We start from the raw sequence: 13,065 nt of genomic DNA, 5'->3' as shown, positions 1-13,065 counted from the left end.
CTCCTGCCTCAGCCTCCCAACTGCTAGGATTACAAGCATGTGCCACCATGCCTGGCAGTGATATTTATTTTCTGCCTGATGTGGCCCAAGAGCTTATACTCCATACCGGTTACTAAATGAATTCACATAGTGAGGTCCCCATCCCACAGAAATGTGTTGTTTGTCTAATGAGACGGGTTGTTTCAGTTAATACACTCAGTGCTAAGACTGAAACATGTACAGGACTCTGTGGAGGCAAACATTCTAGAAAACTGGGTTTGAAATCTGCACTGGACTTCTTGCTTATAATTTAGATTGCTTCCATATGACCAGCCAACTACTGCTAAGTGAAGGATTTGTTTTCTACTTTCCTCATTTTCCTTTCTTTTTGGAATTTGGTCTTATAAGGGCTTAATAATTCATTCTCTGGGCTGGAACATGTGAACAGGAAAGAAGGAAGTAAGAACTCAATGTATTTAATTTAACCAAGCATTGTTGCTGCAGTCCGGGGGAGGAGGTTAAGTTGTCGGGGTTTTCTCCCGTGTCAGTGCAAGTGCTCAAGAATCTTTGAGGTCAGTTAAACAGCTTCTCTGGTCGTCTCCCCAGCTTTGGTTGTTGAGTCCTATAAAGTATACCACTCTGCTGAATGGTAATACACTTCAGCAATCTTTTGAAACCTTGAAACAATACATGAAAAGATCGTCAGGGCTCTCAAAACAAACAAATAAGCAGAGCAGAACAAAACAAAACAAAACCCACTTAGAACAAGAACTTCCAAAATAGGAATTTTTTTCCCCCTTTGATGGTACAGAGTTGATATACTCTGGTTAGCGTTTTCAGACAGAACCCTCTCCTGTGGCACTATAGAGAGTCTAAATAATTGTGTTAACTCTAGGTTATCAGACTCCACTATGACAGTGTTGTACTCTGCACTGACACTTTTAAATAGCGTGGTGCTGGTGGGAAGATGAAAGGAAAGACATCTAGAATGGTGGCGGTGGTGTTTTCCACTCAGCAGAACTGGCGTTTGTTGAACACCTAAGATGCTATGCGGTAGATGCCAGGAGTGCAGAGCCCAGGAAATACCGACCCCTGCCGTGAAGGAGTACTGAGTATCACTCCGGAGGGAGCCCAGCCGGTGGCCCATGGCCTGTATTTCTCTGCAATTTAACTAATTTTCTTCAGAGTCTAGCTTCCTAAGGGAATACTGCTAGTTTATCCTTTTTATTTTTTAAAAATTAAACAAACCTTGTGAAAATTTGAGAAATGTAGAAAACAATATTAAACATTAAGTCAACCATAATTTGGAAGTCAGAGAAAACCAGTAGAACTTTGAAATTTATCTTTCTAATTGTTTTTGGAAAAATTACTCTAACGTACAGTTTAGTCTAGAAAACTAGAAAATTCAGAAAAGCACAATGGATATAAAAATGATTTCTAAGAGGCCCTACCAGGGTAACAGCTGCCGACATTTGTTATATATCCATCGATATCTTTGTGCATTTTTTTTACCAACAGATCACGTATTAAATAATTTCTAGCTTGCTTTTTTTCGATTTATGTCATGAACATTTTCAGATGTTATTAAATTTCCACTTCTAGCAGTACATTACTTTTAGTGAATGCCCAATACTGTGTCATATGGATATATCGTTACTTGTATAACCAATTTCCTATCTTAAGTCCTTCCTAGTATTTTGGTAATATAAACACTGTTTCCTTAAACTGCCTTGTAGATAAATCTATCAGTATTCTTATTTCTGGAGGATAAATTTGTAGCTGTGGAATTAATGGCATGCAGATGTTTATGGACTTCTGTATTGATCACTAGATTTCACATCAAGTGTGTTACAGACAATATTTTCCTTATACTTTCACAAGTTCTTATATAACTTAAGAGCTTTATAAGTCTGATAAGTAGACAGTAGAAACACATGGGCAACTTGTTTTAATTTGCGTTTCTTATATTTCTAGCATAGGTGAACAATTGAGTGTGCATATGTGTGTGTGTGTATATTACCTGTTAAAAATGTTTGCCCAATTTCCCACTTAGAAGTTTATTCTTTACTTTTAAAATATTCTGTCATGAAAAGGATATATGTGAAAAGTTTTACCTGTCTATCACCTACTTGGCCAGTCTATCATTTACCTTTAGGAAGTCAGTCTTCTCTCCCTGATTGAACTTGCTGCCTCTGGTGTGTACTGAACTCAGTTTTATGGCTAAGTCTGTTTCTAGATTTGCCATATAGTCCATTGACCCATGTGTTCATTCTGTGCCAATAAACGATATTTTATGTATTTTTTGTTTGTTTGTTTTTGGTACCGGGAATCGAACTCAGGACCTTGTGCTTGCCAGGGAGGTGCTTGTGCCACTGAGCTATATCCCCGGCCCTATTTTTTCTTTTTTTACATTAGATTAAATTGGTACATTTTAGATATACTCAATGATCATATTCATCATAGAGCATCTGTACCTGTACCTGATATAACTTGTTTTCCCCATCCCCCCACCCTCCCTTCGACCCCTCCTCCCCTCCCCATTTACAAAGTTTTGAATAAACCGTACTTTAATCGTTCAGTTTTAACAATTATTAATCATCAGATTTTATTGTATACTTCAGGATCTGGTACAGTAAATCCCCACTTTTCCCTCCATTCTCTCTTCCTTTCTTAGCTATTATCGCACCTTTGTTTCGCTTTGACAAATTCTTAATTAATCTACCAGTTCCTTATCACCAGTATTCTTTCGGGATTTTAAAAATTGTGATTGCGTAACTCCTGTATGAAGTCATCTTTAAAAGTTTATACTTACATATTAGATCTTTCTATTCAGGGTATGGTACGTGTCTTAATTTATTCAGACCTCTTTTCTTTTTAAAATGTTATCCATATTAGTACCTGTTTATAGTGCCTGCTGCGCACATTCATCATGGGGAGCTGGTACATGCACATAACACCTCTGAGTTCTTACTTCCCCTTCCCCCTCCCTCCCCCCATCGCTTGGTCCCCTTCCACTGGCAAAACGTCTGTCTTGCTGTTTTCAGACCTCTTTTCTGACTCTAACTAAGCAAAGTTTTATGTCGCATATGTCTTTAAAAAGATATTTCTGAGTTTATATAATTTTAGATTGCTGTTGGTCTCTCACCGTAGTTAACTGATGATTGTTAGAATGTAGGGAATCTTTGCATCGTTTTTATGTGCCCTTTTTGATGCGCCCTTTTATTAATGATAATTCTGCTACTTCTTTCTCTTAGCTGGGAATCACTCTGGTTTAAATGCTTTTCAGTAAACTTCAGCAAATGGAGACCGCATGAATGCATGTACACTGTAGCCGATAGGTCAGGAGTCAGGTGCTAGAATGGACTCTTTCAAAAGAAGGCTCTGGCATCTCCTTTAATAGTAGGCACCCATTTTTCTGGAATGGTACATATGCAGGCCTTGCTGGAATTAGACAACTGGTCCAGAATGATTACCTCTGCCAGAGTCTTCTGACTCTAGCACAAAAGAGTTGTGTGTGCGCTCAGTGGGGAAGACTCAGAAGCCTGATCTAAGCTGTTATTTCCATTTGACCAACAGGATTTTAGGGGCATCTGGTCTAACACAAGAGAGTCAGGTCTGTTCTGGCAGAATGTTCTGTTGATCACAGGTCAACTATAGTGTTCGTTGATTTTTTTTTTTCTTTTGGTTATGACTTTTCAAATAACCAAGTTCCTTATATCAGAAGGGCCGAGGCCTGCCTTCTGCACAAGGCCTTGCTTGTGGTATGCATTGCACCACCCTTTCTGCTTCGGGACTGCCTTGACCACATTCAGATTGCAGTCTAGGATGTTGTAACCAATCCACGTATGTTGCTACATGGGCCGAGTGTACAGCCTGGTTATTACAGAGGAGAGATGCAGGAGTCAGTCTGCAGTTCCAGTCCATAGTGATGTTATAGAGGAGATTTAGACCACAGGAATTTCTCTTTCCTCTACCGTACTTCTTGGATAGATAAATCTTGCCCTTGGAGGCACTTGGAAAGGAGATATATGCTTGTTATTTGATCAGTATCCACTCCTCTACCTGGACCACCTGGTATGCCCCCCTTTTTCTTGTAGGATGGGATAGAATTAACAAGTACTAATTATAATATGTATTTTATATTTAAAAATCAGCTCTGGAAAGGAAATATTAATGAGGTACACTTATGTATTTAATACTTTAACAAAGAAATGACCTTACATCTTGAAATTGTAGCTATCACAGATTATTATTTATGCATTATTCACTGAGTATATTACTACCTTTGTATTTTATACAAAGATTCATCAGCACAGTTGTGATGAACCTTCTAAACCCTGCAGGATTTGGGCCAAGTTAGTAATAATGATACCTTTGGCAGTTGTTTATCAAAGAACGCCCCCCCCCCACCCTTTAGAGAAAGGGGAAATGTACCTTTTCCCCTATGAAGCAAGACTTATAGTCTTCACTTGGATTTTTTTTTTTTTTTTTTTTTTTTAACCCAGTAAAGGGCCGGGGATATAGCTCAGTGGCACAGTGCCTGCCTGGCAAGCTCAAGGTCCTGAGTTCAAGTCCCAGCACCAAAACAGCAACAACAAAAAGAAACCCTATAAACCTTTGTACTCAACCCTGAATCTGTTGTCACCCCTAATCATTTTTAGGAAGTTTTGTTTTTGTTTTTCTTTTTGGTTTTTTCTTTGTCTTTTTGAGACAGGGTCTCATTATGCAGTTCAGGCTGGCCTTGAGCTCACTTTGTAGCTCAGGCTGGTTTCGAACTTGCGATGGTCCTCCTGCCTCAGCCTCCCAAGTGCTGGGATTACAGGCATGCGCCACCACGCCCGGCAGGAAGTTAATTTTTTATTCGCTAGTAAGATTTGTTTCCTCTTGCTGTATACCCTCTTTTCCTTACTGTGCAGCTTACACATACCTATATCTAAAATTGTTTACATTTGGCCTCCAGTTATCCAACGGGACTTGGATGGTATGTCATCAGCCAGGTCTATGCCCACACTGAGGTAGGAGATAAAACAGTGAAACCTTGAAGTTAAATAGATTTCTCTTTCCTTTTTGGTTGATAATCTTGTACCCGATTTTAATGAAAACCAGTACTCAGTAAGTTCATGTTAAATTGGGCTTTACTCAAAGAGAAAGGTATGAATACTAAAGATACTAGATTCTATCATTTTTTTTTGTGGTATCGGGGATCGAATTCAGAGCTTTATGCTTGCCAGGCAGGCACTGTGCTGCTGAGCTGTATCTCCCACCTGTACTCTTACGAAAGTATCTACTGGTACATTATTTTTTAGGCACCAGTGGGTTAACAAGCAGTGGAAGGTTTGGTCTCTTCCGTTATTTAGCAATGAACGTACCAGAAGGGTTACATAGACTTACATAGGAGTTCAGTGTGTGTGTGAAGGAATAAATGAATGTGATCTGTTTGGAAAGCAGAGAAGGTTATGTCAGGCTGCGAAAGTTTCAGTGGCTTTGCAGAGAACTCAAACAAGATGTCTGTGGATGAGGGAAGAGAAGGAACATAGTGATAGAAGAAAATATGAGCCCATTCCAAAACTTCAGATGGGAGCTAATATCTTATAATTCTTCGGGGGTTTTTTCCCGTACACTTTGCTGTGAGAGTTTGTGAGGGAGAGAGTAACTTCAGTTACACAGAGAAGTGCTGGCTGTGAAGGCTGCGTCCCCCAGACACCGACCTGTGAGCGCTCCCACCTCAGTGACACCACTCGCAATCTCGACTGTGCTCAAGTCAGGAAGAACCTTCAAGGTAAAGGCACATTCTCTGCTGTCGGCATGGAGCACAGCCTGTCCGTGGTGTCACTGGCACTCTTCCTGCGGAACCTCTTCCCCCAGTTACAGATCTACCAGTCTAAGGGAGCCACATGGGTAGGATCGAGGAGGCATGAGTGTGGACACATAGGAGCGATGAGAAGAGCTGCCTTCCATAGCAACTTTCTCCATTCAGACACTTACTTCCTGTCGTTGCGGGCTGACAAGAGTTGAGGAAAATAGCAGCAACATGCGGCATGTGGCTGTCTTGTATATTTACATCTTTAATGTATTTGTTTGGAATTTACTTGAATGTTCACCTCCGAACTCCTTTGCCGTTTCTGAGCAACAATTTCCCCCTGCAAGGATTTACAGTGTTATCTCAGTTGTGTGTTAAACTCATCTCTATTCTTAGGTCTGTTTCTGGGAGTTGTATTCTTTTCTGTGCGGTATTAGGATCGTATTGTTTTTAATTACTGAAGCTTTATAATATAATTTAATATCTGGTATGGCACATTCCTCTTCATTATCCTTCTTTTCCAGAAATGTTGGCAGTGTCTCACACAGTTACTCCTCCAGATGAGGTCTAGACTAATTTCCTAGCATTAAAAAGAGTACTGCTGGGATTTAGCTTTCTTGGAAGTACGTTAATTTGTGGACAAACTTGGGGAACGTTGACATTTTCATTCTGAGGGTTCATAGGCAGGAATGTGCCGTTTTCCATTTGCTCAGATTTTCTTCTGTCCTTCTGCAGCATTTTATAGCTTTCTTCCCACAAAGCCTTCCCAAGTTGTTTCAGGTTTGCTACTAAACATGCTATACTTTGCTCCTGCTGTGCAAGGTTTTAAGTTTTCTGCGTGTGCTCCCCCTCCCATTCACACCTCTTTTCACTTCTCAGTGGCCGCTGCAGTAGAGGCCTAGGAGGGCCCAGGCCCCCGGAACCTTCGCTCCTGGGGATGCGGAAGGGCGGCCTGTGCTTCCTTCCTGACCTCGACGTCCTTTCTGCCGCTGCTGCTTCCACATGGTGTGAGTGCTGCAGAGCAGTCTGCCCTTTGCATTCATTAACATTATGAACCCTTTGCTGATGTTTTTACACGTTAAAAAAAAGAAATAGTACCTTTAGCATAAACAGTATCTATACTTCCATAGAAAGAAGAGCCTAGCTTCCATTAAATGTATTAATGACAAAAGACGTCAGTTTTCGTTAAGTAACAGTTCAGTGGATTGAATTTGAACAGATAGTGTCTCTCTGTCTAGCAAGACACTTCTGAGTTCCCTGCTGATTTTTAAGGGAATATTATAGTGTTACGATCATCTGGGTTGCCCACAGTGATTATCCTGCTGCAAAGGAAGCTAGGATTGAACAAACAACTGCAGCTGTATAGGGGGCTGGGAGGAGCTTCTGTGCCTTTCTCCGTGCATATGCACAGTGGCCGCCCCCCAGGCGAGTGTCTTCTTCACGTGGGAAACGGATACAACACAGAGCAAAGCAGTTTCCCCGGGGTCACACAGGAGTGAGTGGCTGGGCCACGATCCCACACCTTGACTCTTCATCACTGTGCTAGTAGTGGGTGATATAGTGACGTAGCTTTAGAATATTTAAAATAGTAATAAAAGCCGGGCGTGGTGGCTCACACCTGTCATCCCAGCACTCGGGAGGCTGAGGCAGGAGGGTTGTTGTGAGTTCAAGACCAGCCTGGGCTACAAAGTGAGCTCAAGGCCAGCCTGAACTGCAGAGCGAGACCCTGTCTCAAAAAAGAAAAAAAAGAAAAAAAAAAAAAGTAATAAAATAAATAAAATGTAGGATCCTTTAAAAAACTTACTGAAGAGAATATATAGTTCAGAATGAACTGTCACCAGTTACAGGCCACACTTGACTAGGAGCACTGCTGATTACAGTTCAGGTGAAAGATTAGTTTTCTTTCTCTAGTACAGACCAAATATGTGTCATCCATATACGTAATAATTAAAGCAGTCATTCTGAAGAGCAGTGGGTGCAGTTTGTCAAAGTTCATAACCTGGGCACAAAGCAGGACAGATCAGCACTAACTAAACAGCGCTGGGCACAGCCACTTCTGCTGGGCCGGAAGCTGGAGGACAGCTCTTGCGCAGGAGGAGGACTGTCCCATGAAGGTGTGGTGGAGGAGATCCACGGGGAGGGGACAGAGTGAGGTGTTAGGTGGCTTCCTGTTGAGGGTATGTGGCAAAAACCCTGCTGCTTCCCCAAGAGGAGTTAGGCCCGGGTCAGAATGGAACAGGGGCTGAGAAGGGAGAGATGAGGCAGGTGCATCTTCTACTGGTTTTGAACCTGGGAACTCCGTGGGTGTTCCGGGCTGGGTGAAGGAGTCCAGACTCCAGGATGGAGGCAGACAGAGACAGGGTTGAGGACTCTCAGTGGAAGCTGTTCTAGAGGCAGCTGTTTGCTTTTATATCCAGTGCAGGGGTGGAGTTTCACTACGCTAAGATGGCGCTGAGCCGGCTTAAACTACTGCAGCCTCGCCCTGTGGTTGGCCAGGCCGGGCGTGTGGGTGGGACAGCCATCAGACCGGAGCACCAAGGCACTGGAGAAGCCCCAGGCAGACGCTGACAGAGACAGAAGCTGACTCTGGATCTCTGAAAATTCAGGAAAAGCTCTAGTCTTAGTTTTGTAGAACTAGGCCAGGAAATACTGAATGAACAGGTATTACCCTCACTTTGAATTAGTTAAAAGGTTTAGTCCTAGTTTCACAATGCAGGTGTTATTTGAAAACTTGCTTTTGGGTAGTAAAACTAGTGCTTTCTGGGGAACACTTTGTGTAACTAGACATGACAGTGCATCAAAAGATGACTTTTTAATATTTTTATCAGTAGACAAACTTCCTAAAAATGTATGTACTCCTATCTGTATATAAACCCACATCACAAAAGGACTAATAAGGTTAGTCCTTATGAGCTCAGAGTCATAAGCAAAGGAGGCTCAAAATGTCTAAATATAGTGGGGTTTTTTTTGGTACCGGGAATCGAACTCATGACCTCAGGCTTGCCAGGCAAGCACTTATGCCACTGAGCTATATCCCTGGCCCTGTCTAAATATAATTTTAATTTGTAAACTGTTTCTCCTAATTTGAAAATTAGTCTACAGACCTTAGCTGGGGAGAATATACGTGAGACTGTCACTTGTTTTACTGTCTAAGTGACTAGTTACACTTTGCGTTTCCAATGTCATGATGTATTTTCATGGCTCATTTCGCAGACAGTTACCCAAAATGAACATTTTACACACAGCTGCTGCTTGTGTCTTTTCCCTGGTGCACTAGTGGGGTAGCAGCCTGCTCATGTGCATTTTTGCTTGTGGCTCTTTCACACAGATGAGCTTTCAGAGCAGGTGGGAGTCTTACAGAGGGGTAAAACATTCGTGCCTTCGTGTCTTTCTAGCTCAGAAATGAATATGTCCTCTTCTAACGTGTCAAAGCTTAAAGGCCTTTGGAAGGTCTTTAGAGGACAGTTTCCTCATGATCTGGACTAGGCAGGTGCCTCAGAAGAATGAGTAACCAGCACTTACTAGACCGAACTTGAGGGAACATGCCAAGCCTTGGTGGACAGTGTGTGACTTCCTAGGCCAGCATCATACCCGTTTGCCTGTCCTCCAGTTTTCTGATGAGGCTTTCCTCTTTTAATCTGCATTGCCAACTTTTGCTCATATGCTAACATTCTTAAGAGAAAAAGAGGGCAAGCCATAGGCATTGCACTTTTTCCTAGTCAGCCGGAGAATATCATCCGAGGGAGCTCTGCCCTGGGAGTTGTCGTGGAATGGGCGTGGCTCTGCAGCCCTAAGACTGAGCGTGGCCGAAGGTGCAGCGATGTAGTGAAGACGGACTCTCCTCTGGGAGCTTACGGCCTAGTTGAGCAGCTGAGAGTCCATCAGGAAACACTTGTGAAGCGCGTGTGTGCTGGGGGCTCTGTGGCTCCCCAGCGGTGATGAAGCTGGTGCCCCAACTTTTGAAGGAGTTTGTGCTGAATGGTTCAGTGACAGATGCCAAACAAGACAGGCAGTACAGTGAGCTTCGCAGGGAACAGTGGAAGTGGAGAGATCGCTGTGGTCTGGAATGGCTTGAGAAGGCATTGTAGGGGCAGTGGGCTGAAGCAAAAACTGAATATTTGCTGTTTCTCACGTTCAAGGAACCTGCTAGATCCTGGAATAAAACCCAAGCCAAGGTGTCAGTGAAGTACAGATTCCAAAACTGTGAGGACTCGTGCTTCTGGTCCCTCTGAGGAAAGACTCCTGAGAGGGTGGCTCTGGCTCCCTCCTCATCCCGCCTTTGTCGCTGTCCCACCCTGCCCCACCGTGCTGCTTGGCCACTTTCCTGCACCTCGAGGTGGCTGTCCCCAGCTGATCAGCATCTTTCTAGTACAGCAGCACAATGATGCACCGTTCGCTTATTTAGAAAAATTTTAACTTTTGAATAGCAGTAGGTTTACCCAGTTGGAAAACCAAAAGTTCTTCCCTTCTTCCTTGTCTGCTCCTTCTCTGTCTCTCCTCCCAGCCACTGTCACGAGTTTCTTGTGAATCAGTCCGATTCGTTTGTGTACATACAAGAAAACGCAGATAGAGGCTCTCATTTTACCTCCACTTTTACTCGAAAGTAGCACATTGTAATCACGGTCAGCTACCGCGCGTTTCTTCATTTCACAGTGTATCTCAGAGATCCTTCCCAACAGGACATAGAGCACATCTTCACTCTTTTTTACAGCCACGTAGTATTCCACTGTGTGGAGGTAACATAATGTGTTTAGCCAGTTCCTGGGTCATTTCTATTTTTGCTATTACAAATAAAGCCTCAATGGCTAACTGTACACATACGTCATTCTCACTTGTAAATACTGTACACAGCAGTGATGTCGTGATATAGCGGTTTTGGATGGGATCGCTTACAAAGAAAAATAAGAGTTAAAAGAAGTATCCCATGGCATGTCATTTATTTTCTGATTTGGATGTTCTCTGGTTTACAGTGTAAATAAGAAACAGAGAACAAACCCTGATAAATGTACTAATACAAAGCTCGGGTATTATTTCCTTATCTCAACACTTGTGTTACAAATAGACCTAACTTAGAACTTCTAGATTTTACTTCTCACTGGTTGTCCCCACAGCCAGCTGGCTTCAAACTGTGTTTATGGGGCAAAAGGTCATTGGTAGCATCTGCAGTTGCCGGGGCTGGGCCACTTCATACCCTTTTAGGAGCTCTCTTAACTGGGCGGTTCTAGCCCTGTGTGAAATCCTCATGCGCTGCGTGGTCTTGTTTTGTAGGCGGGCTCATCTTCGCTTGTGCCTGGAGAAGTTGAAGGGGTTGGTGCCACTTGGGCCTGAATCCAGTCGACACACTACATTGAGTTTGTTAACAAAAGCCAAATTGCACATAAAGGTAAGTGTGCATGGGATGCCTCTTCACCTTCCCTGCCTAGGAGGGGCCTGTCTGCTAGAGGCTGCAGGCAGCAGTGTAGCTCTAGGACAGTTCTGTTCTGCACGCTGAGCCTCTTCCGCGAACCGCAGGTACCTCAGATGCAACATGTCCCGCACCCCACTGAGTGTTTCTCAGCCCTGGGCCCCTGAAGGTGAAGGTCCACCCAGCGCTCCATGCGGTCACACAGGCCAGAAACTCAGGGACGCGAGGCAGCTCTGGTTTCTTAGCCACATAGAGCTAAGTCATCTCCAAGACCTAAATATTTTGCAACCTGCTCTACTTCTGTCTTCACCACCCCACTGTCAACCGCAGTGAACCCCTCAGAGGCTTCCTGCACTCCCCGTCCTCCCTCCGTCCCTCTGACAGCGCAGAGATCGTCCCTCCGCATTTCCTAGGAACAGGCCTGCCAGAGCTCAAATCAACGCATCAGTCTGCCAAACATTCTTCTGTGGCCCACGATAAACTGTCACCAGGCCCGCCGCGGGCTCTCCTGACCTGACCTTTCCCTCCTCCCGTGGCAGCCTCTGTGCCACACACTGCCCTCCCTCCAGCTTCCTTCAGCCCCTGGCCCTCGTCCTGTTCTTTACCCGCGGAGACAGTGCGCCTGCTGTGCGCTCTGCAATCTGCTTTGTCTCTCCCTTCTCTGCCTGGTTAGGTTCTGCTCATCCGTCAGATCTCAGCCAGCTCGGAAGCCTCCCTGGATCTTCCTGACTCGGTCTCCTTCCTGTGACGGCTGGTCACAGTACACATTTGACAGTGGGTCATGTGACTTTAGGGCATCTCCATCATCAAATTCCACAAAGGAGACTGGGTCTTCTTGCCCACCTTGTATCCCTCGACCTCACAGTGTCTGGCCCAGAGTTAGCCCTCGGTCCCCAGACCAAACACCAAAGCGTAGTAAGCTGGGTGTTGTTCCAGCTCCGGAGAGCCACAACCCAATCGCTAGTGTGCGTGTTTTTATAGCCATATCTTGGTTGGACAAATACCACTTTAATTATGGCTAGTATCCTGCCATACATGACAATCCTAGGAGAAAAAGAACCTCTATTTAAAGCAAAACAGCTACAATTAAACACTTTCCTTAATTATCTGAAGAATCTGAGAAGCTAGGGGGCAGATTTGTAAAAATAAGTTGCCTTTGGAAATGTGTTTTATAAGCTCTTCTGTTGGACAATTTGGAATCAAGACTTCAAAAGGGACTGTTATTTCCTGCTAACAAACAGAAGTTAATTGAGAATTGGCATGACACAAAAAGTACTCATGTAATTGGAGCATGGACTTGAATACACATAATTTTAAATAGAAGTATGTCTCTGAAGCTCCCATCTCACGCCGTTGTGATAGATGACATGTTGAGGGGATCGCTGAGACAAAGAGACCAGATTGGGGGTCCCTGCCTGCAGTTCTCCATTCCAGAATTAAAGGGTATGGAATGCCAGAGCGTCAGAGCTCACCCCAGTGACAGGCCACTGACCACAGCTTGTCAACGCTGAAAGCAGAGGAAGCCCATGGTCCCTGGCCAGCCGACTTCCTGTCTCAGAAGCTTATGAACAACACACCAGATGGCTCTGGGGACAGTTGGCATACTACACTGCGGGGAGGGGAGACACAGGGCCGTGGCGATGTAGAGGACTGCCTGTGGGCTCCAACAACTGCCCCTTTGACTTGCAGAAACTTGAAGACTGTGACAGGAAAGCCATTCACCAAATAGACCAGCTTCAGCGCGAGCAGCGACACCTGAAGAGGCAGCTGGAGAAGCTGGGCATTGAGAGGATACGGATGGACAGCATCGGCTCCACCGTCTCCTCAGAGCGCTCGGACTCCGACAGGGGTGAGCTGCCTTCCTGCCTCCCTCCCTCCCTCC

General features: G+C 44.2%; 1 protein-coding gene across 1 annotated transcript in view; it reads left to right on the top strand.

The window, feature by feature from the left end:
* The window catches only part of Mxd1 (MAX dimerization protein 1), a gene marked incomplete at its 5' end in the record, with an annotated part of 25,788 nt that overhangs the window by 9,815 nt on the left and 2,908 nt on the right, over nucleotides 1-13,065 (top strand). The window contains 2 exon segments of the mRNA XM_005385634.2: nucleotides 11,048-11,162; nucleotides 12,873-13,032. Of these exon segments, the coding sequence (XP_005385691.2) occupies nucleotides 11,048-11,162; nucleotides 12,873-13,032 (275 nt within the window).

Source organism: Chinchilla lanigera, unplaced genomic scaffold, assembly GCF_000276665.1.
Source record: "Chinchilla lanigera isolate Chin_1 unplaced genomic scaffold, ChiLan1.0 scaffold00023, whole genome shotgun sequence".
In the NCBI taxonomy this organism is placed as follows: Eukaryota; Metazoa; Chordata; class Mammalia; order Rodentia; family Chinchillidae; genus Chinchilla; species Chinchilla lanigera.
Note: the sequence above shows the minus strand (reverse complement) of the source record. Positions and strands in the feature narration are given on the sequence as shown.